This window comes from Podarcis erhardii (assembly GCF_964252035.2).
Source record: "Podarcis erhardii genome assembly, chromosome: 1".
NCBI classification, from domain to species: Eukaryota; Metazoa; Chordata; class Lepidosauria; order Squamata; family Lacertidae; genus Podarcis; species Podarcis erhardii.
The window spans coordinates 34565315-34593150 of record NC_138497.1 but is presented as its reverse complement, the minus strand read 5'-3'; the positions used below and the strand labels follow the sequence as shown (position 1 = coordinate 34593150).

The 27836-nt window shown below is 44.3% G+C and overlaps 1 protein-coding gene across 1 annotated transcript; it reads right to left on the bottom strand.

The window, feature by feature from the left end:
* Positions 1–19654: 19654 nt before the first annotated feature.
* On the bottom strand, positions 19655–24426 carry NFKBIA (NFKB inhibitor alpha). The gene is made up of 6 exons (XM_081852012.1): positions 24063–24426; positions 22695–22803; positions 21798–22008; positions 21402–21490; positions 21024–21284; positions 19655–20253 (listed from the first exon to the last, which is right to left on the bottom strand). Exons 1-6 carry the CDS (start codon positions 24335–24337, stop codon positions 20206–20208), a joined length of 993 nt encoding a protein of 330 aa, XP_081708138.1. The 5' UTR covers positions 24338–24426; the 3' UTR covers positions 19655–20205.
* Between the last annotated feature and the right edge of the window lie 3410 nt (positions 24427–27836).

The window sequence follows — 27836 nt, the reverse complement described above, 5'->3', positions numbered from 1 at the left end:
TCCTGAGAGCTAGAAATCCCCAATTAGTCAAGTGACTCCCCTGGTAATGTTGACAGTGACTGGCTTAGTTGTTTTATATGGGGCAAAGATCAGTGGCCACTCCCCAAAATCAGGAGGGGGTGCATTTATTTCCAGACTGCAATGGCTCTGCAGGTGGTATTTTCTTACCCATGAGGGCCCAAGGGCAATTCTTCCATCCTTTCTCATATTCTAGTTCCTCTCCTCAGTGGCCCTCTGTACTATGCAAGCATCTGTTGCACAGGGCAAAACCACATTCCATCCTAATTGCTGTTTTCTGCTTCCCATACTGGACAGGTGATGTGGAAGAAAGGGAGACAGAGTCTTTTGCTCTGTAACACTGGTAGCAATCTGGGCTGTGTGTTCCTGTTGACCAACCGTGGGGCTGGCACAGAAAAGTTTTGTGCAGATTTTTCTGAACCTGATTTGTGATTTCAATTTGAATTTCCAGTCGCTTAAGTTCCACATTCATTGAAAGGGGAGCAGCTCCTCAGCCATAAAAGGACACCACACACATGTGTTTCTGTGTGTACAGTGGCTTTTAAATAAATCTGAAAACATTTGTAGATGGGTCAGGATTTCATGTGCTATCAACACAGGATTAACTTCTCTCTGACACACACACACACTTGCCATGCTCAGAGTGACAATATGAACACTGGCTATGTTGGCACTTCACAATAAACCATGGCTGCTACTGGCTCATGGTGGTTTATGTGCATGAGCAAAGTACCAGTGCATACTCCCTCTTTGTTGCTGCTGTGCTCCTCCTCAAGTGCAAGCATGAGGAACAAAGTAGGCTCACTTCCTGTTTATTGATCATTCATTCTGATTCATTTGCAGAAAAATTGTGGGGAGGTTAGGCTACCTATCCTGATTTGTCTGCAGTAAGTTTACATGGAGGCTAGACAATGGTGCCCATTGAGAATTCTGATTTGTTTGCAGAAAGGTTTTTCTGAGGGTATTGAAGGGTATGCAATACTGGCACTCCCCACCCCCCTGGCAAAAAAAAAAAAAAAGTGTGGCACTTACTGTAACAACTTAATGGTAGGTACCAGCACCGTTTTTTCTTTTAAAAAGCATTGGTTATATAGAACATTGAGTTAGGCAAGTGTTATCTTAGTTTTTTCGGTGTGATTTCCCCATCACTTTCCTTATCACAATAAGTCTGGAGGTTTTTAGGGGTGGTGAGTTTGTTGCACAAGAGTGCACATCAGCTTTAATTGCGCAACCTGAATTCGCTGGTATGTGACTGAATCCCATCCAAAAATAGCAGCAGTCAGGAAGTGCTTTAAGAAACTGCAGATAAGTCTGCCTTCCCATTACATCCAGGATAGTAGTTTACTGCTCCCCAACAAGCCACAATTGTGCATCAGCCTTAAACTTATGGAAATGTAATAATTCATTAATTAAATATAAATGTAACAAACAAACCATAGTTTGTTGCCTGAGCTAAGCCTACTTGCATTCCCTTGATTCCAATGGGAGTCTTAAGCATGTGCTTAACTCTGCCATTGCAATCCACGGAAAATAAGAGTGCATGATTCTATGTTAGCTTTTCAGTTTTATTTTTAAAACTGAGCTTCTCCAAAGCTATTTTTTTGGCCATATTCTACTCAAGACATAAATAGTAGCAAGTGTTTGAACATCCCCAGTGGCAAAATGCCCTCTTCTTGTACGTAGTAGTTGGGTGTACCTGCTTCTTAAGTTTCTGTTCTTTAAAAGAATAATTATTCCCCTTTTGTAAATATTTTCTCTTGCCTCCCAAAATGACATAGCTCTCTTCAGAAGCATATAAGTCCCTCTGTGGGATTTGCCTGCAAGTAACTGCCAGTTTTTACCCTGACTTTCCCTAAAGGCTCTGGGATGCGATTCAACAACTTTATGAAACCATCAAAATAGAAAAGCTGACCAAAGCTTGCTTGACATACTTTGACAAGAAAATCTCTCTCTAACCGCAAGATTAAAGGCCTGAACCCTTTCACATGCTTACTGTCTCCACCTTGCCCACTTTGAGGCACCTGGTATAACACTTTGGAAAAATGCTGCCCAAACAATGATGGGATGTGGAAGGTCTGTGATCGGATGTACTCTTTTCATCTATTTCCCCCCTTCCTGAGCTACAATTCTGAAAGTGGTTTAACAGTCAATCCCTCTTCCCTGGGAACTCTGGGAATTTTAGCCCTCTGAGGGGAAGAGATGTCTCCTACAAACTTTCAGCACCCTTAACAAGCAGTAATTCCCAGAATTCTTTGGGGGAAGGCACAGCTTTTTAAAGTGGTGAGATACTACAGTGGTAGCTCGGGTTAAGAACTCAATTCGTTCTGGAGGTCCGTTCTTAACCTGAAACTGTTCTTAACCTGAGGTACCACTTTAGCTAATGGGGCTTCCCGCTGCCGCCACAACACTGCCGCACAATTTCTGTTCTCATCCTGAAGCAAAGTTCTTAACCCGAGGTACTATTTCTGGGTTAGCAGTGTCTATAACCTGAAGCGTCTGCAACCTGAAGCATCTGTAACCCGAGGTACCACTGTACTTGACATGTATAGTGGGGTCTCACTTAACACATACCTGTATCTGCACAACACAGGACCTATCAAGCAGAATGCAGCTCATCTACCCTCTAAACAGTGACCCACTATGGGCTTAATCAACTTTTTTTTTTTTACTGCCTGCCTGGCAATGAAAAACTGAGGGGGCTGGAAGGTTTCATTCAGTTTGGAAGATCACAAGTAGAGCAGTATATACTGAGTATATACTGTATATCCACACAGTACTCGTTGTCACAGTGTATATCCTTATATAGCCAAAATTACATCCTCCATAAACAAGAGAGGGAGGTGTTGACAGACTTGGGAAAACCCCAAGGTTTACAGAAGTGCAAATAATAATAATAAGACCTTTAGGGGAAAAACCTTGAAGGGAGGGGAACCCCGAAACAGCTGAACGAGGAGAGCAGGCATGCTCAGAGGACACACAATTCTGGCTGGCCATCAGAGAAGTGGGAGGGGAGAACATGAATCTAGGCAGGGAGGGAAAATTGAATGGAATATCCTGGAAAGGGGCTTGGAAACTTGGCTGGCTGGAAACCTGAGCTGTAGTGCTCCACACGCTGTCACATTTCGTTGCAAGGCATACTTGTTTAACATACAAATAAGCTCTTCTCTTTTCTCTTTTTTAAATGGTGGAGGCATAGCTGTCAAGCGTCCTTTATTTGGCGGGACAGTCCCTTATCCCAGCGCCATGTCCCGCTGCTGTCCCTTATTGATGATGTCCCTTAAATAAGCTACTGAAGGTAATGGGGCCCTTTCTATATTCAGCTGTCCTTTGTCAACAACAAATTGTTGCTGTTTTTTGTTGTTGTTGAATATATCCTATATGGTAATTTATGGACCTAATAGGTATCTAAAGCCATTTGCACGCAACAAAATTTGTATTTTATCATAGTAATTGTTGATCCCTTATTTTGGCTGCTGATCCCTTATTTTCGAGGCTGCTGGTCCCTTATTTTCAAATCTGTAAGTTGACAGCTATGGGTGGAGGGACTGAATCAAGAGGTTAGTGAGCAAACACATTGTCCACCCTTTCCTAGACAGCTGCTTCTAAGGAGTGACCCCACAGTTGCTTTTTCAAGTTCAGCCAGCTGCAAAGCTGCCAGGAGCACTTCCTTCTCCAGTCACATCCGGCTTGTCTTCAAAAGGAAACCAGACATTGTCACTTCCTTTTTACACTAAGCAATTTACCCACCAACCCTGTGCATAAGAAAGCCAACTGGGGAGGCTTGTGCCATTTCAAATAACTTTAACCTTTAGCGGGGAGACTTTCTTTCCTACGAGCTTGATACAGAAAGGAAAATTACTGATACAAAGGTAGATAAGATGGCCGACTAATTTCTGTTTGAGTAGTCATACAAAACTCTTTATTATGCAGATTCCAGCCGAGTCATATCTGCCAGAGCGCTGCTGCAGAATTTGCAAGGGCACATAACCTCCCCCACCAGTTGAAGCTGCGCCCGTAAAAGATCACAGAACCAGAGACGTTTAGAGCACTATCTAAAGTGCCCCACTGGCACAAGGATTTCTGCTTGTGCAATGCAACTTCCCCTCCTTCTCACACCTTTCCCAAATCTGCTCTGGAGGCCTAGGGGAACCCCTAGAACAGATTTAGGGTGGCATGTGTGTGGGGGGGGGGGAAGGAGGACGAGGAGGGGAAAGTCCTGTTGCACACGTGGGAATTCTTGTCCAGATAGGACACATTGCTCAGCACTACTTTAGATAAAACCCTAAGAGCTGGAAAAGAGACTTTGGAGTTTATCTAGCTCAACAACTCCCTGCTTGGTGCAATCTGCAGGATGCAACTCCCTGCTCTCTACAATCTGCAGGATGCAACTAACAGCATGCTATGCAGATGGCTGACCAGATCCTGCTTAAACATCTTCAGGAAATTAGAACCTACCACTTCTCAAGGCTGTTTATTCCACTGCTGAACAGCTCTTACCACTGAGTTTTTCCTAGTGCTTAGCTGAAACCTGCTTCCCTGAAGTTTCTACCCATAGGTTATGGTCCCACCCTCTGTAGCAACAGAGAATCTGCCTGCTCTGCATTATAGCCCTTCAGATAAACTCCCTTCAGATACTTGAATGCAGCCATCCAGCTCTTTCAACAGCTCCTCATAGGACTATGGCTGTGTAACCATCAGGGTGTTCTTGCACACATGTGCAGTTTTGTGCATGTTCACCCACACAGGGGAGCTTTCAATTGAACTCTTGTCTCAATGTTTTCCATCCACTCTACTGGGTGGTGCTTGATGGGAAGTATTGTGTATTATTGCCCCTTCCCCTCACTTAGCCCTTCCCCATCCTCTCTGAGTTCCAAAAAGGGGAGGTCCATTGTGGGCATGTGGGCATCTTTACCTGCGTGCAGGGCCAACCCCCCCATTTTTTAAATACATATTTTTCGATATATCAGACTTGCTTAAATCTGTGTGCTATTTTTTTGAAAAAAGAAAAATCTGAGTGTGTCTTGCCATGTTCCACCTGTAGCGCCCAACTCAATTTCTGGGAAAAGTGAGGTCTGTTGTGGGCATGCACTCAGGTATTTGTTTACCTGTGCGTGACCTTTTTTGTTTTTTGAGATACAAGTTTTCTGATATACCAGACCTGCACAAAACATCAAGTTAAAAATTAAACAAAGAATAGACATAATGTTGCACCTGGCCCTGCTAGCAGCCCACAAAACAGCATGTTATCAGTGGAAGTACGAGGTCACACTCTAGCCTGTCAATGTCCTTAAAATGAAGGACTTGTCCCAGAACTTGACATAGTAGACCAGATATCTCTGTGACTATGGAGCAGTTCTTATCTTTGGGAGCCAACTGTACATTTACTGTGTACTTTGGAAACTAACTAAAATGTGGTGCAATGAAATACACCTGATTGCAATTAAAAGTAAATTCTCCCATGGGTGGGGATGTGAAAAGAAGATCTTGTACCTCTCGCTATACAAATTCTGTGATTGTGCCTGAACTTGCAATAATGAATATAAATGAAACGGAAAAGCAATGAATTACATCGGTTTGAATCAAGAGCAAGGACTTCTATACATCAACAAGATTCATAGATTGTTATCTCCAGGATGTTATTGCTGGCAAAAAGAAAAGAAAATTCTCGTTGCCAACCATACTGTTGTTTGTGAGATTGTGACATGAAATAAACTCAAGAACACTGATCTTCCTAGGCACTGTTAATTCACTTCAATACTGGGGCTAAGGAGGCACTGTTCTTCTGCAATCAAATGGAAGTGGACCTGTCCTTGCTGTTTTACCTTAGGGTATGTTCATATGACCGTTTACCCTGGATCCAGTGCTCTTCCACTGCTAATTTGTGAAGACACTTTCATATGATGTGAGCCACAATCCGTATCAGTCCTATAGTTTCTCGACAAATACTGTTGTTTGATGCATGTTTTTCTAAAACCAGTTTCAATCAGGTTAGAACACTGGATGTAGAATAAGCACTACTTTGAGCATCCCTAACACCTATAGTGTTGGCACAGATGAGTGTACAAGCATAGATGACACAGTTTAATGAGCAGGAGTTGCAAGGGAGAGGGGGGAAAGTTCAAGAGCGTCAGGTGACAATATCCCCACTCCCTCTCTGATGTGAACAACTCTGTGCAAATGTAGCTTCTAATGCAATGTGTATGCACAGGACTGGGGTGGCCTTTCTACATTGGAAGCTGCTAATGTGACTATACACTGAGTCTGTTTCCAGATTATCCGTTTATTGAGATTCATTTTAATTTGTGTGCACAAAGTTTGCAAGGAAGTTAAGATGACATCCACTATTTATTCTGACTGGTTTGTTGTGGTGAAGTTAGACAGTGTTGCATCAAGCAAATATTAGTGCACTCTTGCATACCATCCAACATTTTTTTGAATATAGTGGGGACGTCTCATCTTACTAGGTTGCCCCAGCCACTCTGGGTAGCTTCCAACATAACATAATAAAATATTAAACATTAAAAAAACTTCCCTATACAGGATTGCCTTCAGATGGCTCGGGGGCTGGATAACACCATACTCTTCAACATTTCTCCAATGAAAATAGGGACATCCTAAGGAAAAGTGGGAAATTCTGGGATCAAATCAGAAACCAGGACAACTTCTCTAAATCAGGGATGTCCCTGGAAAATAGGGGCACTTGTAGGGTCTGCTCTTGCCATTGTGTGTTCCTGCCACTGGCCTTATCCTTTGCTGAACAAGAAGCTCCAGATCACTTTAGTTGCACAGTTTGCATCTGAAAATAGTGAGCATCTGGAAGTGCCCTCAGGGTGCAATCCCATAGACGCTTACCTGGGAGCAAGCTCCTCTCAAGACTCAATGGTATTTACTTCTGATTAGATATCTATAGGATTGCACTGACTGTATATACTAAACATAGCTCTCTATTCCCCAGCAAATGGGAAAGAATTGATATTCAGCGTATCAGTCACAGAACCATAACAATGCCAAACAAAAACTTGGAACATTTGCTTTTTTAAAAAGGCATTTTGGTGCAAAAGCAAAATGAACGTTATGAGAGAAAAGGCAGATGTGGGTGTTGAAAAGCAACAGAGGAGGCGGCAATACCTGAGCATGTGTAATTGGAGAGGTGCAAGCAGTCAATAAAGACTAAAATCCTGCTGATCAGCCTTTTGGTGCAGAGCAGAGGAGGCTGAGTCTCGTCCCCTGCTTCCTCTCAAACTGATTTGGAAAATTTAAACCCTTTTGTTCTGCAGGCTGGCTGGGGTGTGGGAATCAGATATGTAATAGTTACAGTACAACAAGGGCATACAGGAGAATGCAGAAACTTTGGGGTTTTCTCCAACATCTTTTAAGGTTCTTCTGTTTTTTTTGTTTTTGTCTGAAATTAGTACTATTCTCCCTTTGTTTGGCTTAGCTGATGCAACAGACAAGGACCACTTCTTCCCAACCAAGTGAGTCAACAGCACTCTGGTAGTCCCCACTAGGGACGAGGGAAATATTCAGGATGACGCAGAAATTTGATTCAGTTCACATTCAAAGCTAAATCTTATCAAATTCACACTTTCTGAAATAATATGAAAACTGAAAAACAGCTGCCCTTCAAAATGTGCACTTATGTGAATTTTGTGATGCAGTTCTCCAACCAAACAATGTTTACAAAGATGCATATATTTGTGATGTATACTCCCAATATGTTATTGTGAGAGTGTTCACAAGCATGGTCTTCTATAAAATGGTCCTTCTGGTCGTGGAAGAAAGATTACATGGTAATACAGAACTTGGAGCTTCTATCCTTGTCCCATCTCAGGTGTTGAACTCTGGTTTCCGGTAAGCAACATTCAAACCTCTACAATACTGATACTTTAAAGGGTGAGAAACATTTTTGCTCTCTTAGAATCATAGAATCATAGAGTTGGAAGAGACCACAAGGGCCATCGAGTCCAACCCCCTGCCAAGCAGGAAACACCATCAGAGCACTCCTGACATATGGTTGTCAAGCCTCTGCTTAAAGACCTCCAAAGAAGGAGACTCCACCACACTCCTTGGCAGCAAATTCCACTGTCGAACAGCTGTTACTGTCAGGAAGTTCTTCCTAATGTTTAGGTGGAATCTTTTTTCTTGTAGTTTGGAACCATTGCTCCGTGTCCACTTCTCTGGAGCAGCAGAAAACAACCTTTCTCCCTCCTCTATGTGACATCCTTTTATATATTTGAACATGGCTATCATATCACCCCTTAACCTCCTCTTCTCCAGGCTAAACATGCCCAGCTCCCTTAGCCGTTCCTCATAAGGCATCGTTTCCAGGCCTTGACCATTTTGGTTGCCCTCCTCTGGACACGTTCCAGTTTGTCAGTGTCCTTCTTGAACTGTGGTGCCCAGAACTGGACACAGTACTCCAGTCTTGAGCCACACCTGCCAGTGGATGAACGGTCAAGAGTCACATGACAAAGGGACGTGGCTGGCATCCATGGAATGAAGAGGCATTCACACACACACACTATCCTTGTGGACTTCCCTAACCATCTCTGTTGCACTGCCCCAGCCCACCAAGCAGCTGGTGTGCATGCGCTTCAGAGTAGGGGGCTAAGCGCTAAATTGGATGAATGTGCAACAGATGACTTTCAGTGGGAGAGATCAGATAGCTGTTTGGAAACTTAAGGGTGTCTGTATGTCAAATGGAAATGTGGGTACTGTACTGTCCTCTAAAGGTAGCAGTGGGTGGAGAAGACAGGCTTGAAAATCTCCAGGAAGCCTAAACCTCCGATAAGTCAGAGAAGGTGAAAATGTGCTCCACCAAAAAGCTGCTTTACTCCCCATTTTAAAATTGTTTCTTTTCTTTTCTTTTAGGGATGTGTGTGTGAATGTATAATTGTTTGAATAAACGTACACTGGGACACTTTGAAAAGAAAGAAAAGGCATAGAACCTGCCTGAAGTATTGGAAAAAGAACCAGAAAGACAACATAGCATAGGAGGAAGTTGCGCTTACCTAGGGTTGCCATATTTCAAACAGCTTGGGCTGCTCCTGCACTCTAGGGCAGGTGTAGAGAAACTCCAGCCCAGTAGCCAAATGCGCCCTTTCTGCCTTTGTCTATGCCCCCCACTCCCCTTGTGCCACCTGAAGCAGATTGCTATAGCTCCCTGCTGCATGACAGGGCTGGGTCCTGCTGGCCTCCTAATCAGATGCTTGTCTAAATGCTCTGCTTTACATTGCAACTGAAATGATAAAAACAGTCAAGGTTTCCTAGTGTAGCAGTACAAGCTTTAGTTCACTGGGTAAATTATATGTCATGGACCATAGGGAAACGAAAAGGAAAAGCGTTTCTTACTAGCAAGCAAGTTCATGGACTGTGTGGCAATCGAAGTTGATCCATCTAATCTGCGAAGCAGGGAGGAAGAATGTTCACTGTGGCTGAGTGGGGAAAACCCTCGCCTTCATCCCATTATTCACCAGAAAGTCCGATTTTAAAAGGCGCCATCCATAGAGATATGTGAACTGCAGGCTTATCAAGCAACACATTAAAAAGGGGATTTTTCTGATTCAACTCCAGATGCTGCTGGTGTTTGAATTCAGACCTGCATCTATAACTATTTTAAAAGGACTGGGTATAGGGCGGTATAATAATAATAATAATAATAATAATAATAATAATAAGCCAAGCAGTTTACATTGGTTAATGCTTAAGTAGGAAAAGGTCCAGAGGTGATATTATGTGAGTGTTCTGGAGGTCTTTCTGAGATTCTCTGGGCTAAGAGGAAAGCAACAGAAGCTTATCACAATTTCTCAAATGTATAGGGCGGGAGAGGGGGAGAACATTTCAATCTCCAGCATCCACAGCTAGGCCTGGAAATACCCTGTGCCCTAAAACCCTGGAGAGCTGCTGCCAGCCAAAGTAGACAATATGAAACTACATAGGCCAATGGTCTCACGCTACAAATGGCAGCTTCCTGTCCCTCCCCCCTTCCTTGTGTGAGATCACTGCTACTTGCAGTTGGTGGAAAGGACAGATGGGACCTTGTGCAAGCTGAAGTTTTGCATTCAAAATGGAATTCACAGGGTCCAAGGAAGATTATACGTGGGGTAGGATTCCAATTCTCCTCTTTCCCAGTCTCAGGTCTTTGTGCCTCATTGGGTGCAAAGGCGTTTTCAACAGAGTAACATCACACCCTGTCTCAAATTAAGCTCTCGACGCATTTTCACAGGATTTGCTCTCACAGTTTGGACTCTGAGCAGAAAGACAGAGGGGAACCCCCTGCTTCCTAAGGCACAGCTGTCCCTCCCCCTCCCCCCACCCCCACCTGCCTAGTTCCTGTTTAACTTTCCATGCCTGGGTACTTTTTTGGCTCACTCCAGTCACACTAAGTATAAATCATTCATTCGCCAGGTTGCAAGTGTGAAAGGACTGTTCTGCCGCTTCCTCTCTTGGTTTTGTTTCCCTAGAAATGGTAGCACTGTTTTCTCCTCTTCAGCGCTGGGAGCGAGGTGGGGAAGAGAGGATTTGACAGGACTGTGTGTCCCTGGGACACAATCAATCATACAATCATAGAGTTGGAAGGGACCCTGAGGATCATCTAGTCCAACCCTCTGCAATGCAGGAATATGCAGCTGCCCCGTACAGGGATCAAACCTGCAACTTTGCATTATCAGCACCACACTCTCTTAACCAGCTGAGCTATTCCCTCTGCTTCTGATGTTCATGTGCTGAGGGCAATTACTTTATCAGCAGGCTTGGGGAAAGGTTTGTGTAAGTACATAACAGCTTTAGAAAAATAACTTCATGTTTTCTGGTCTGGTCCTGAGCAGGATGGCTCCTGCAAAGAAAGGTGGTGAAAAGAAGAAAGGACGATCAGCCATCAATGAGGTGGTTACTTGGCAATATACTATAAACATTCGCAAACGGATCCACGGTATGGGCTCCTCGTGCTCTCAAGGAGATCCGTAAATTTGCAATGAAGGAGATGTGGACTCCTGATTTACGCATTGACACCCGCTTGAACAAGGCTTGGCAAAAGGAGTAAGGAATGTTCCTTACTGTATCCGTGTGCGTTTATCCAGAAAACGCAATGAAGATGAGGATTCGCCTAATAAGCAGTATACAGTGGTACCTCAGGTTAAGAACTTAATTCACTCTGGAGGTCTGTTCTTAACCTGAAACTGTTCTTAACCTGAGGTACCACTTTAGCTAATGGGGCCTCCCACTGCCGCTGCACCGCTGGAGCACAATTACTGTTCTCATCGTGAAGCATTCTGTTCTCATCGTGAAGCAAAGTTCTTAACCCGAGGTACTATTTCTGGGTTCGTGGAGTCTGTAACCTGAAGCATCTGGAACCTGAAGCGTCTGGAACCCGAGGTACCACTGTACACTGGTCACATATGTGCCAGTTACCACTTTCAAAAGCCTACAGACTGTTAATGTGGATGAAAACTAATCTTTCATTACAATAAAAATGTTATGACATTAAAAAAAGAAAAAAAAGAAAAATAACTTCATTGCTGGGGATGGGGGTAGGGACTCCAGAACAGGTTAATGGGGACTGAGCATGCTCAGTGACCATGAAATACTGATGAGGGGGCAGATAGGAATGGGAATTCAGTGGGAAGGAGAATGAAGTGGATATTCCTGAACAGGAACACTCCATACAGCAGCATTTTGTTTTCAAAACCGAACTCCTGTTCCAGTAAAGACAAAAACTTTTTTTAGAGTTATGCCAGCAGCTTCTGAGCAGACATCATCTTGTGATCCCGATGCTGCTCATTTTCCAGTTTCCTGCAGCTACAGGAGGTTTCCTCCTCACGTCACTGCTTGTTAATGTTCAGATGACAGGCCTTGCTTTCTTAGAACGGGGAGTGATGTCACCCACATGAGTTTCAGCTTTTAGTGCTGGTGTGCTGGGAAGTCCTTTAGTAACGGCAGAGGCTGCCCCTCACCAATTCCCAGAATTCCTTGGGAAGAGGGACCAATCATTAAACCACTCTAGCTCTGTGAGGAGAATGGAGCCTGATGTACGGCAGGCCATACATAAAAATACAGTGGTACCTTGGGTTACAGACGCTTCAGGTTGCAGACTCCGCTAACCCAGAAATAGTACCTCGGGTTAAAAACTTTGCTTCAGGATGAAAACAGAAATCGCGCGGCGGCGGCGGCAGGGCGGCAGCGGGAGGCCCCATTAGCTAAAGTGGTGCTTCAGGTTAAGAACAGTTTTAGGTTAAGAACAGACCTCCAGAACAAATTAAGTTCTTAACCCGAGTTACCACTGTAGCTCAAAAACGGCTTGTTTGTGATTTTGTAAAAAAAAAGCTCAACAACTTTGGGAAGAACGGAAAGAAGCTCAACAACTATCCAGATTTTCATTGTATGAAATAAGGCAACCCTATTCCAGCTGGCGTATGTGGGAAGAAGCAATCTTTCAGGTAAGGGCTTTATAGGTTAAGGCCAGAAAGGAAGTGGAGATTGATACAGCTGGTAAAGCACTAGCCGAAAACGCCCAGTTGTTACGGCTTTGTTTTGAACAAACTGTAGTTTCCAGGCCATTTTTAAGGGCAGCCCCACATGCAACACAATGCACCAGAGCATTGTGACTGGAGTGTGGGTAACTCTAAGCTCTTTTTATCCTGGTATGGGCATAGCTGGCTTATCATCTGAAGCTGATGAAAGGCACATTTGCATAGAAAACCTAACACAGTGCAATAAAACACGAACCCTGACAAGTAAAATAAATGTCCGCACATGAAAATTTCAAAACAGGCTGAGGAATTGCACAAATGTAAATTGTCTGGCTAAATAAACAAAAGCTCCTGAAGTAGGCAGCAGGCAGGGGCCATTGCTAGGTACTTACAGGAGTCGATGAGAGAAATTTGCATGGGTACATAGAGTGCCTCTGGGCAGATTTAGATGGGTGCCTGGCCCTGGCAGAGGTCCCAGCTACAATGCATTTTGCAGTATGCCCTATTACAGGATCATGTGCCCTGTCATTGTTCATGTTGGCTGAGGATGATGGGTGTTGTAGTCCAGCCATGGATGGAAGGCGCCACATTAGCTACCCCCACTGCAGGATTTTTTTTAAAAAGCCTTTTTAAGTTTAAAAGGAGGGGGAAGGAACAGCAACCTGGGGCTCAGCACAGAGGGCTTGGGCCCTGAGCCTTTCCAACCACCCCCTTGGTATCAGGGGTACCTCTTGCAACTCCTCCATAGCTGCTGAGGTCCTCTCACAAATTCCACAAAAACAAATTAGATATGAGCTTGCAGTATCTCCAAATCTGGGAGAGTTGTATACAGCTATTAACCAAATGAAAAACAATGAAACCAGTGGACCTGATAGGCTATCTGCTGAAGTCCTCAAAGTGGGCGGAATTGAACTTACACAACAACTTGACAAGCTCATCGAAAAAATTTGGGAAAGAGAGGAGATCCCAGAAGACTTTAGGGATGCCAAAATTATTACCCCCCCCCCCTTTTTAAAAGGTGATTGAAATGATTGTGGAAACTATCAAGGTATCTTTTATTAGCTGCGGCCGGCAAAATTCTTGCAAGGAGCTTAGCAAACAATCTCCTAACTATATCCAAGGTGACCCTTCCTGAATCCCAAAATGGTTTTCGACCTTCTAGGGGGACAATGGACATAATTTTCACTGCTCGACAGCTTCAAGAAAAATGCGGAGAGCAAAACCAACCCCTGTATTGATCTGTATTTATTGACTTGACTAAGGCCTTTGACACTGTAAATTGCAATGCCCTGTGGACTGTCCTTCTGAAAATTGGCTGCTCAGATAAATTTGTTAACATCCTTCAGCTCCTCCATGATAATATGACAGCAACAATCACAGATAACAATGGGTCTCAAAGTGAATCATTCACAGCGGGATCGGGTGTTGAACAGGGTTGTGTTATCGTCCCAATTCTATTTATTATTTTCATTGCCATGATTCTACACATTGTTGAAGGGAAACTCCACACTGGGGTAGAAATCATATACTGAACAGATAGAAAGCTCTTTAATCTGAGTTGACTGAAAGCAAAGAGTAAGGTTACCATAGCGTCTGTCATAGAGCTTTAGTATGCTGATGACAACATAGTGTGTGCATACTCAGAGGATGACCTCCAAACCATTCAAAATACGTATCCTCAGAAGCTTATGAAAAGCTTGGCCTATCGCTCAACATATAAAAAACCAAAGTGCTTCACTAACAAGCACAAAACAACCCCTCTGCTGCACCACAAATCCAACCCAATGGTGTAACATAGAAAAGTGTCGATCACTTTTCCTACCTGGGGAGTTATCTTTCCACAAGGGCTGACATTGATGCTGAAATCCAGCATCTCCTGAGCTCTGTGAGTGCAACTTTCTTCCGACTGAAGCGCCAGAGTATTTGAGGACCGGGACACTTGCAGGCAAACCAAAATGCTTGTTGACAAAGCTATTGTATTACCAACCTTACTGTATGCTTGTGAAACATGGACCACTTATAAACACCATCTCCAACTCCTCGAAAGATTCCATCAACGGTGTCTCTGAAAAAAATTATATATCACCTGGGAAGACAGTCAAACTAATGCTGGAAGAAGCAAAGATCACCAGTGTTGAAGCAATGATTATTCAACATCAACTTGTTGGACTGGTCATGTTGTTCAGATACCTGATTATCGTCTTCCAAATCAACTACTCTATTCTGAACTTAAAAATGGAAAGCGTATTGCTGGTGGTCAACAAAAGAGGTTTAAAGACTCTCTCAAGGCAAAATCTTTAAAAAATGTAGTATAAATACCAACAATTGGGATGAGCGCCGCAACCTGGACCTCGTTCGTGACTGGACCTAACAATAAGGGGTCCCTTTACCTTTTAGCCTGTGAGCATTCCAATTGGAGAACAGCCTTTACCAAAAGGTGTCATGGACTTTGAAGACGCTCAAACTCAGGACGAAAGGGAGAAGCATGCTAAGAGGCAAACCCTCTTGGCAAACCCTCACCATGATCAACTCCCACCCGGAAGCTATGTCCCCGCTGTGAAAGGACGTGTGGATCCAGACTTGGCCTCCACAGTCACTTATGGACTCACTGTTAAGACCATTTTCATGGAAGATTTTACTCGGCTATGAGTGATTGCCAAAGAAGAAGAAGACCTCTTGCACTCATGTGCCTCTGATAGGGAAAGCGCTTGGAAGAGGGCACTTAAAAACAGGAAGCTGTCAGGCCATTGGTCCATCCATCACAGTAGTATCAACTGCACTGGCTGGAAAATGCTTTCCAGGATTGCAGGATCTCGTTCCTACCTGGAGATGCTGGGGCTGAATTTAGTACCTTCTGCATGCAAGCAGATGCTGTATCACTGAGCTATAGCCCTTTCCCAGATCTTCGTATTGCACTGTACACAGGCAGATGGGCATAGCAGACGGGCACCTTTGCATATTTGGATCCCAAGCCATTTGGGCTTATATATAAGACCAAAACCTTGCATCAAGAAATGAATAGGCAACAGGTGCACATATTTTAAGTTTGTGAACAAGCCTGGGCATCACCCGTTGAAATTCTGGCAACCAAATTATGCAATAATAAATCTTCCAAGTCATCTTCAAGGGCAGCCCCATATATAAAACATTGTAGTAATCCATTATAGTAATTACTGTGGCCAGACTAGTCCCACTCAGGAATTTATATTTGTGTATGTGTTTTCTTGCATTTATATCCTGCCTTGTTTTCCATTGTGGGGCCCAAGGTGACATACATGTGGTTTCTAGGCCAGCCCCTTCAGAAGGTGTATGACCATGTCCAAAACACCCTGGAATATCTTTTCCCTTCAGCTAGAACTATCTCTCCATCCACAATGCCTCTGTCTTGCCAAGATTTATCTTCTGTTTATGGGCCTTCATCCAGCCCATTATCACATCCAGGATGCGGCACCTGTTCAGCCTCACCTGACCCACAAAGAAAAAACTGACTAGTTGTCATAAGCATACTATTGACTCTTAACTCCAAGCCCTTGAATGACCTCACCCAGTGGTTTCATATAGAAGGAAACACAGTGGAATCCTGCAAGGACCTATAACATAAATGGCTGAATGCCTGGACTCCCTTCTAATTCCAAAAGGAAATATGAACCTTGGGTAATTGGAACCCCTGAAATCTTGCACCACTTGGATTCCAGGCACTTACTCAGGGTTCGTGTTTCCTTCAGGAAGGAGGCACAGCAGAGACTTTGTGTCTGTATGATAAATGGTTTGTTTGCATATATATGTATATACAACCTGAACCGACAATGGAGGGTCTTATTTCTCCCATAGTCACAGCCTTGGATTCCATAAGAAATCAGGCCTGGCTCTCTCTCTAGCCTTTGGCTTCTAGCTCTTATCACTCAACTCTCTACTCTGACCATTTGTCTTTCTAACTGATAGACAATTGAGGGAGGCCCACCCATTTGTTTTCTAGCACAGAGCCACTCCCTTTGTTAGCTTGATGACTCATACTTAGCGGGCCATTGCCAGGCTGGCCTGGCTATTCCAGCAATAACATTCATGCTGGATACAGAAATTAGAAGGGAGCCTAACCACCACCACCCCCTCCACAGAAAAAATTGCAACCATTTCATGGAATCAAGCAGAAATCCTCTACATTTACAATGTTCTGAGAATGGTCCTGCAGGTAGGAGCAGAGTCAGTATATCCACATGCAAAGCTGCTAAGCAGAAGTGGTCAAGGAGGAGCTTAGGGAAAATAAAACTCTCAGAAAATATGTGCTTCCAAATCCAGGTTTTCTATCATTCCGAACAGCTGTTTTCAAAAAAAATTATGAGCAAGACAAAAATTCCTCTGAAACAGCAAATGAAAAGATGGGTCAGATTTCATGTATTTTATGTGCAGTATTTCCGACATAGTATTGCTCATGCAGAGCTTCTGAAATAATTGCCAAATTCCAAGTATTTCTATAAATAACTTTCTAGAATTGGGGCATTTTAAAAAAATAGTTTTAAGCAATTATTAAGACGGGCAATAAATAATTTGTCTCTTGAACTAAATTTGAATTTCTGCAAACTTTGGCCCTGTACTACTTTTACAAAACAATGTTTTTTTTAACCCTTAGGGCTACATGCATTTGAAATCATGCAGGTATTGTCTCTGGAAGAGGTACATTGGTAATGTGTCCAAAGTCCATTTTGGGGGCCTAATCCGGCCCGCCGGTCTTTTTAATCCGGCCCCCGTGGCAGTATATGTCCTTGGGTAAAATCCTTTTTTAAAAAGCTCAATTCATCAAATCTGGTCCTCTTGGAAAAAAGTTTGGGCACCCCTGCGACAGATGATCCAACGGCTTGGGCAGTGAGCTGGGGTGGATAAATTTCATTGTAAGTTCCTGGTTTTGATTTGGGGGAATCAATATATTTTTGTATTCAAAAACTATCATGCTCTTTTAATATTTCTTAAATAAAACAGGGTCCATTGTTCAGTAAATGAGCTGTTCGTGTACCTGTCCTTCCCTCTCCATGTGTAGTAATGCTTTCTGATCTGTATTGCCCCTCCTTATCCCTGCTTCTTTTTTGCCACAGCAATAACTACCAAATTCCATTTAAAATAATAGTAATCATCAAATACCCAATTCAAACGAGCAATTCAATTTCAGAAAGTTTCTGCAAAATGAGTTAAATTATACAACGGTTACACAGCATGCTATTTCAAATGAAAAGCTGCAGAATTTTGGTTTCTTCTTTTAAAGTCGAATTCAGTTATTTAACTGCAGGCTGAATTATGGATAACCAAGCATACATTTTCTTCTTCCACCAGGAAGTTTCAAGGCATGACCTTTGATCATACAAAGAGAGGAATGGGAATAACCCTGACTCAGAATGACACTTGACTTTAATCATTTCCATGCAGCTAGAGTTCCAATGCAAAGCAGAACGGAGCTAAATCTCCTGATTCAGTGTTCCTCATGCAAAGCAATTGAGGCTAAAGTTCAGGGACATTTATTGAAACTGTTAACAGCCTACCAAGAACCCAAATTATACAAATTCAACTCAGCCTCAGGGAGATAATGGGAATGGATCCAGCCTGCAACCCTGGCTGACATCTTCTCTTGTAAGAGGGCTGGGGAACCTATAGCCCTACAGATGTTGGAATCTCCCATCAACTCCAACCTATATGGCCGATTGTCAGGAATGATGGGGGTTGGGAGTCCAGCAACAGCTGGAGGGTCACAGATTCCCCATCCATGTCTTATAAACTGCATTGGTACAATGAGACTGGACTAGAGGAAGAGACCTGTGGCTTATGTGTTCAGCATGTGAAGCGTCTGCTACTGCAAACCACAGGATATGCTATTAAACCCACTGGTGTGAACAAGGAAATTCCACAATGCTGCAGTGAAAACTGCAGTTAAGTTAAATCAGCTTGCCCGTCTTCAGTGTATTAAGGCAGCTAGGTTTAAGGAAGTTTGGACACCAATATTTGTAAAGCCATTATGTTGTTGACATCTGTCTGTCTCGAGAGACAGCTGAGTGAACCTCAGGGGTGCAAGTCAAAATGCTGTGTCAGCAACACCAAAGTGACCTCTCTAGGGTGCAAAGCTGGGCAATGTGTATAGAGGTCCTGGGCTGCCCAGACTACAATAACCCCCTCTCAGCCTCGCTGATGTGGTCCAAAGGAAAGGAGAGCAATACGTTTGGGACCAGCTTGGCGGCAGGAGTTGCCAGGAGACGTACAAGGCACCATCCAACCATCTTAGGGACTCCACTCTGAATGTGTGTAGGGTTTACTCCTTAGCTTTTTCTTCTCCTGAAGATACCCTGCAAGGCAGTGGAGTTTCAGGATCAGTTTTCCTTCTCCTAGATGGGATACCTTCCCAGGTTGACGAGCCCCACTTGCCCCTCACATCCTTCTACATCACACGCAGAAGCCGCCTTCTTGACCACTGTTGGCCTCACCCGCTCCTTTATATGCTGGCCATATAAAAGCAGCAATATGGTAGTGAAGATAACCTTGTAAAGCCAGGTCAGGTAACTGTGGGCAACACACCAATGGCATGGGGCAAACCTCCACCTGACAAGCCTGAGGCATGAGGGGTAGCTTCAAATTGGGAGTTCTCGAAAGACCCTGTGGAAGGGTCCAGGAATACCTGTGGTGGACACACTTGACTGGTGGATACATACCTGAATGGATAATGGGCAGGGATAATGGCTTTTATTTGTGGCACAACCTGGTAAGAGTTGGGCCTTGACAAATCCCATAGATTTTAATTGGAGGGAGTTAAATACATGCTTTAATTTCTCCATGGAAACCGATGGGACTGCAAAGAAGAGCCTTATGGCACCTAACATACCATGAAGGATAATGGAGGCTTTATTTTCAAAGGAATGCTGACAATTGACTGATGTGATCAGAAATGGTTTTTGACTTGGCTCCAATATGAAAATGAGTAAACAGCACGTGGGTGCAAATATATCCCTATTCGTCCCTCTCCACCCCCTGCCCTGGGTTACTAATACAGGACACTAGTGGCTTTCTTTAACGTGAACGTGTGCAAGAATGAACCAATTGCCTGAGATGTTTGATTTTACCTAACTGGGCATCAGAAAGGAGAAAGGGGGTGAGCAATTCTTCAGCAGGGGGAAGAGTTTCATCAATTCAGTGCATTTCTCATTTGATTTGATTTTTTAATAAATATACACAAGTACCAAAAAAGCTATTCACAAAATATACAATATTTACACACAATATACATATTGCAAAGCATAGGGCTTGCAATATACAGCCTGAACGTTAATTGCTACCCTTTCCTGTGGATGGAGAAGAGGAGATTCTTTGGGTTGCAACCGCTCTGCCTGCCGTGCAGCACAAAGGGCACCTGAGCTCAGTCTTTGGGATGGATTGTTATCAGTCAGTCAGAAATATATGGAATGTCTTCCAAAAGGACACAACAGATGGTGACTTGGGCCAGCCCCCTTGTAGAGCATGCAGTGAATACGTAGGTGAACCGTCCAAGTTCTCACTCTGTTCGTTTATTTGTACAATCTACTCTCTGGTGCAAATGAGCCCAGGCTTCTTCTGGTGTCTGACAACCAAAGTTCATTCCTGCCCGAACTGTGCATTGAACTGCAGGCAGCACCTGCTGTTCTAACAACATGCTCTGTGTTCGGTAATTGTTCACATTTTGCTCGCCTCTGCTTCGTGCAACGCTCCCACTTTAGCAAGGCACATGTCGTCCGCCAATGATGCAGTCGTCATACAGGAGCTAGACGAGGGGAAGAAAAAGCAAATCAGGCTTAATGGAAGGCTTTAAGAAAGAGCATGAAGTAATTCTCTAAGGGGAATACAGGGCCATTTCCCATTATCCCAAGGAAGTGTTCCATTAAATTTAGCTGCACTCACATGAGGAAAATAGCACCTGATAATTAACACTAGAGCCTGCATTTCTAAAAACTTTTTAAAAAATGGGAGCTGCTACATATCATTCAAGGGACGGGAGTAATAACTCAGTAGTTAAGGAAAATTCTTTGTTGTGGTGGTACATTTTATTAACAGACAAAAATCTGGACTAATATGATGCTTATAATATTAGAGGAAAGTAGAGATAACAAATGGTAGGTTACAAATACTACCACCAGAAAATATATGTGCAAATGTGCTTCCTTTGTAATAACGCTACTGTAATTTTAAATCCACTTTTGAAAATTTATTAAAAGATGTCCTAATCATAACATGTCAAATGCTTCCTTAAAGCCAGTTTTCCTCCTTGTGTGAAGTCAGTGCAATGATTTGCTAGATTCAAATGAATCTAATCAATGCATTTTCTATACCTTTGAGTATTCAGTGCTTACACCGATGGGTGACTGGTAATAACTCTGTTACCAGGCTTATACCTTCAGGGTGTCAAAGGCAAGCAAAACCTAGTCTAAGGACCCTTGTTGTTTACAACTGCTCCCTAACAACCTAATGGGAAATGTGTGTGCAAATTATGGTAGAAATCTTTTTCTCGCATAGAATGGAGAAATGGCCACTCACTTCATCCTCTGTGAACTCTGACTCTGATTCACAGCTCTCTTCGTCTTCACTTTCTGGTAGCATCTGCAGGTCCAACGTCGTAAACTCCCTCAGCTGCTCCTGTATGAAGGAGTTGTTTCTTCCCCATGTGAGCTGGTATGGAGAGTAGCCCTGGTAGGTTACTTTGTTTACATCCGCTCCGTGTTTCAACAGGAGCGACACCAGTTCTTGATTCTGTAGATCAACAGCCAAATGCAAGGCAGTCCTGCCATTGCAAGGCTCCTGTTTGTTGAAAAGAAAAGAAAAGGGTGCATTCAGTTAGGCCGGACACATGCTAAGATGTTCATTCTCAAATTGCTGGGATGAGGTTTGCTTGTTTGAAAATGGCAGGTATCTTACCTGAGCATTGACATCTGCTCCCAAGGACAAGAGGCGTTCTACTATGGCCAGGTAACCTTGAATAGCTGCCAGATGGAGACATGTGTGTCCTATGAAACAGAAATGGAGGAGATTAAATTTCATGTGATACAAGTCATTCCAACACTTGGCTATAATTTTTCAAATCATATACACTATAGCCATTTAAAGATGGCCTACTCTGATCAAAGAAGCTTGATTATTTGATTCCAGTAGGTGACTACGAAGCAAGAACAAGGAACACCCTCCCCTCCCTTCCTTGGCTGACACTTGCTATACAGAAAGAGCTGGAAAGAATTATCTGAATCACAAGGCAATGTAGCACAGTGCCAAGGGTTGGAGTACCCAGTGAACTGGCAGCTCAGAATGTGTGCTTACCATTGTAATTGGACGACTGTAGGATAGAGTCGATTTGTTGTTTCTGGCAGTACTGTGTGAGGACACCGACACCTCTGAGAGAGCCTTGTTCGCAAACGATATGCAGCGGGGTGTTTCCTCGGAAATCTCTGATATCTGCATCACATCCAGCTTTCAGAAGAGTCTCTGCGATTTCTGGCTGGTCTGTTATCACTGCCAAGTGAAGTGGAGTCTGCAAATTGGAAGTTGAGAAAGCATTATAGTTAACTAGAAAAAAGAAAAATCTCCTAGACTAGCCATTACACAAAACCGTCTTCTTAGTCATCACTCCTGAACCCACTTCTTGAGTAAAATATGCTTTTTCAGGATCAACCACTTTCCATAAATCCTTTGAAACATTCCTCAATGTTTTGCTTTTTGTCATGCGATATACTTCTGAGAGAACAATCACACTGTTGTGTTGGTGGTCCAATCCTACTATACTTGGGAGCCAACCATGAAAAGTCACTTCCACAAATTGCTGATTTAAAGCTCCTTGTAGCCCAAAATACTTGCCCTAAACAAGGCAGATAGAGCTTGTGGCTCTCCAGTTGTTGTTGAACTTCAACTCCCATCAGCCCCAGCCAGCATAGTCAAGAATCAGGGTTGACAGTAGTTGTAGGCCAGCAACATATGGAAGGCCACAAATTCACCCCCATTTTCTTGGGAGCTCAACCCCATCAATGAGCCAAGGTTACTGATGGGGATAATTATGCTAAAAGGTGGCAATTTTATGAGTTACTTAAACCCCTTGAATTTTTTCCTAAATTTATCTCTTCCTCCCACCAAAAATTGTTTCTTTTGGAAAGCTTCCAAGTCCCCTAGGGCACCATGTTTGATCCCTGCAAGAGAGGAAAGAAAACCCTGCCGGGTAAGTACCTGGTTGAGGTTATTTTGGGTATTGAGGAAGGCTTTGTCTCGTCCTGCCTGGCGAATGATTTCCAAACTCAAGGCCTTTTCTTCATGTATAATTGCCAGATGGAGAAATCTGCAAAGAGGAAAACGGTGGGAAAAACCCGATGGTGAGTACTTAAGAAAGAAAAAACAAAGGACAAAAAAATTCCCAGCCACCTCTTGCTAATCAGCTCTTTTGCTCTTGCTCGTCATCCCGCGGGCAACGTGCCCAAGATCCGAGTCATGATGGAGGAAGAACATCAGCCTCAGCGGCAAGAGAGGCGATTTCGAAAGCCTGGGGTTTTCGAAGCCGCGTGCTCTCGCTACCTGGTGTTTTCCGCGGAGTTGTTGTGAGCTGAGTGTTCCGGGCAAGGCGCCAGGGACTTTCCAGAGCGCTTCCCCCCTCCCGTGCGCCCCGCCCGGCGCCTCCTTCAAGCCCCGCCCCCTCGCCGCTTGTGAGAACACCCCGTCCCGGCCCCTATCCGCTGGCAGCCGGCCCAGGCACAAGGCGGAGCGGGCGGGGAGGGGAAAACCCAGACTTGCAAAAATCCCCGGGCTTTTATGTAACCAGCAGAACGCGAGCGACATCAAAGGACCTCTCCCCCCCCCCCCGCACACCCCGCGTTCTATTATTAAAGATCTACATAGTAGGCTCCTCGCTGCCCCCTGCTAGGCAGCCTGTGCAATAAACACAAATGCGGATGGAGTCAAACACGAGCACTAAGAATCTACATTATTGGGGGGGGGGTTAAAATGCGTTTGGCTCGCTCTACTGATTGTTCTCCTCTGCTCCGTCAGTAACTCAGAACTATTATGAAGGGCCCGCTTTAAAAGAACCGGCGAATTTCCTGCAGGGTCTTTTTCGCCGCTGCAAATGCGTAATTCCCGGGGATTCACTGCGCTCAAGCAAGCTGAAATTCAACCGCGCACTGCGTGCATCCTGGGCTCTTTTACATGCATGCCGCCATGCTAACCTCTCAAACCTCTTTTGAAAATTAAAGAGGCGTTTAAATTTAAATAGCAAACTTGACGCCTTTCAGGGGGGAAAACAAATCAAAAGGATCGCTGTCTCCCTTGCAGCGCCCAGCTGCCCCCACCCGCCACATTTCCTTCTTCGCGATAGTCCCGTACTGCATTTTCTAGTGTTTCCTTCACATCTAGGGAACAGAGGCCACCAGGCTCTTAACCACATTTGCTTGGAAATAAGCCCCATTAATTCCAACCAGATCTATTTCCAAGGAAAAGCATTAAGATCACCACTTTGCTAACTTCCGAGGGAACGCGAGGCAAACGCCCACAGAGGTCAAAGTTCCGGCCCGCTTCCCCGAATCTGCAAAGTCCTCCAAGACTTACGTGTCTCCGTCTTCGGTCACTTGCAGTTTCCAAGCCTGCGCGCCCTGGCCGGGGCCGCTCTGGAGCCCCGCGGAGGCTTCCGCCGGCTCCAGGCGAATGTCTCTCAGCTCGTTGACGAGCTTCTCGTACTCCTCCTCCTTCATGGAGTCCAAGCCGCTGTCGTGGCGGTCGTCCTGGACCAGGCTGAGCTGCCTGTCCTTCTTCAGCGCGTCCCGGGGGTGGTTGTCCATCGTTATATCCATAGGGTAATCCAGGGAGCCGGGGCTGAAAAACATGGCCTGGGCGAGAACGAGCCGCGGGTCCCGAAGCGTGCAGCTACCTTGCGAAGTCGTGGCGAGAAGCTGACGGGCGGCGGCGGCGGCGCTTGCCTATACAGCCTCGGCGGAGGGGATTTCTGCGCCGGGGCGGAGCTTGCGCGCTCGGGAATTTCCCGGCCGAGTCGGGCCAACTAGTTCAGTCCTGTCTGGAAGTTGCTGCTGCTGCTGCTGCTGCTGTGGCAGCAAAGGCTGTGGCCGAGGAATTCCCTTCCCTAGTCACTCGCTGGAAATTTTTTGCTTTTTCCACAGAAGGGAAAGTTTTTTGGATGGCTTTCTGTGACTAAGGCGCCCACCCCACCCCTCGAGGCCTTCCACTCCTCCAGGCTTTTCCTCGATGGGCTTTCGGGATATGCAAAAAAAAGAGAAAAGAATTCACAGTCCTCCTTTTTGGGATCTCCCTCCTGCCTTGATATTTTAGATAGATATAGCCCTAAAATGCCCTGGTATTTTGGTAAATATTCCTGGCCCTGTTTTAAAGGGGAGGAGTGGAAAGAGCAGGCAGGCCCTGCAGGACGGACACCAGCACTTAATAGGGCCACAGTGCAATATTTGTAGGGGTGCCTGAATTTAGCACTGTGGAGGAATAAGCCCCACATACATTGCAAACGACACAATCTTTCCAATATTGCAGAGAACGCTGCAGAGTGGTGAAGTGCAAGCCCTTTCCTTAAGGCCACCTTTTTGCAAAGGAGTATGGTGCACACTGAGGACTTGCCAGATTGTGGGTTGTGTGTGCGCCCCCCCCCCCCCCGTTAAAAGCATAGGAACCCAACATGAAAAACATTGTAAGATTGCCCTGGCTTTATAATAGATGTACATTCCACCTTTGTGTGAACATCCAAAGCATCTAACACAAAACACTACGCATCAGGTTACTGGGTTCTTCTCAGCTTTTTATTAATTATATCGATTATACAACATGGTTAAAGAGCAACAATGGGTCTCTGCCCTGAGGAACTTACATTAGGACCTTTCTTTTGTTTGCACTGGAAACCCCGGGCCTCTGCATAGTGGAACGGGCTTTACACGTCATTGTCCGAAGCATGTTCTGGGAAAATTTCAGGGTTTATTTGCTTCAATCAAGAGTTTCTGAAGAAGGATGATCAAGAAATGCAATAAAAAAGACTTCCCTGAAAGATAGCGTGCCTGCTGTCACTGATCACTTCCTGCAATGCGTGGTTAGGGAGGAAATATTGTGGGTGTTCTGGGCTGCACAACTCCAGTCTTTGAAAGATCAAGGAATCCTGAAAAGTTAGGTTTGCAACCTGGTGGAGACTAAGGAGCAAAAACAGACAGAATCAAGAGCTTGGCAGAATCTGGAGTTTATTGCCTTTCCAAATCTGAGTACTGAGAAATGCCATTTTAATTTACAGACTAGTAAATTATGGAGGAGGTTTTTGCCATTTTCAAGACCATTGCCATCAGTCTCAGTTGCTGTCATCTAGATAGGCTGTTCGTGTCCTCCCATCTCCAAATTCCTTTATATCTTTTCTCTTCTCTCCTGCTCTTGAATTGTAATCTAAGCCATATACTGTACTTTGCACTGACAATGAAACCAGGACACTAGGGGCTTTCAGACAAGTCTGAAGAAACAGCCTCTCTGCTGCCTTGAAGAGGAAGAGGAGTCTATAGTCGACTATCTGCAGTGCCATCTAGTGTAGAATAAATCATAGGACATTTAACACAGGAGACCTGGATTTTCCTTAAACCAGTTTGTCTGCCAAGGAGCTATATAGGGACTAGTGTTTTTTAACCTGTCCCTAAAAGAGCTGTGCCAAGTTTGCAGGTGACGCCCAGTTATTCAGGGTTGATCTGGGCGAAATGGGAATAAAAATGGCAAATGAGGTTGGTTTATTATGAGGAAGTGTAAAGTGATGCATATTGGGGCAAAAGATTCTAACTGCATGCTTACATGCCTGGTGTGTGACAACTGCAAAAAAAGAGGTGTTAGGAATCAAAAAGCACAACTTTCAATTGTAGAGGCATTATACAAATCTTGGATATGCAACCACATTTGGAACACTGTGTCCAGTTTTCATCAGCTCATTTAAAACAATATTGTGGTGCTGGAAATGGTGCAGAAAGGGACAACTAAAATGGTTAGCGTCTTCGGACGACTCCCTATGAGGGAATGTTTCACTGTTCGGAGCAACTTAGTTTAGGGGGGGGAATGCAAGTAATGGGGGATATGACACAGGTTTATACAATTATGCATGGCATGGGTTAAGTGTATTGATAATTCCCCCCTCTGTCTTATTAATACTATCTAGGATTGTTGAATAATGCTGAATGGTGGGAGATTCAGGACAGGCAAAAGAAGTGCTGCTTTGTACAGTGCAGAATTAAATACAGTGGTACCTCAGGTTACATACGCTTCAGGTTACAGACTCCACTAACCCAGAAATAGTGCTTCAGGTTAAGAACTTTGCTTCAGGGTGAGAACAGAAATCGTGCTCCGGCGGCGCGGCGGCAGCAGCAGGAGGCCCCATTAGCTAAAGTGGTGCTTCAGGTTAAGAACAGTTTCAGGTTAAGAACAGACCTCCAGAACGAATTAAGTTCTTAACCCGAGGTACCACTGTAATGGGATTTCCTATTCCAAAATGTCATTAGCAGATGGAATGGCAAGGCACTGTTACTCACCTGACCTCCTGCTTATCAGAAGATAGAGGTTGAGGGGTGAGGAAGAAGCAAAATTGATGCTGGTGCTCCTGTTGTGGGAGATAGTGGGTGGCCATGTTTTCCCCTTAATAGACCTATCATTGGTTTTAAGCTATCACATATTCTTGTATCAGCTAATATTAACAACAAAACAACAACAACAACAACAACAATAATAATAATAATAATAAATTTTATTTATATCCCGCCCTCCCCAGCCGAAGCCGGGCTAATCTGTATCATCAGCATTTATGTGAATCTAGAAGGTCAGCATTTATTCAGTGGAAATGGCTGGAATGTTATGTCATTGCCGAAGTATGAGTGGCAGGGACTATTTGTCTGAAAGAGTTTAGGCGGACTGAGGCCCACAGGCTCTGTACACTTACCAAGCATCTTACATGCATGAGATCAGCAGGAAGGCCTATCTCTTTTGACTGGTTGCCACATCTCTCAAGGCAGCCTATGGTCTTGGAAGATCAGAACCATAGGACTGATAAGCTAGTTGCCAAGGTGACTCTGAGCAATTACCCACATCAGCCTCGTCAGTGTAAGGCAACGGTAGAAATAGGAGGGTTGAAGGCACTGTATTTGGGAACCCATCATTTAGAGGAACCTGGGATGGTGCTGTGTGTGATCCAGTGCCAGCTATGAGAGGGTTTGCCCACTGCTGTGCCAGTGGGTTTTCCTGGTAGCTGTTTCACGTATTTATTTTAGTTTGATAGAATCGTAGCATTGGAAGCGACCCTGAGAACCATCTACTCCAGGGTTTCCCAAACTTAGGTCCCCATCTGTTCTTGGA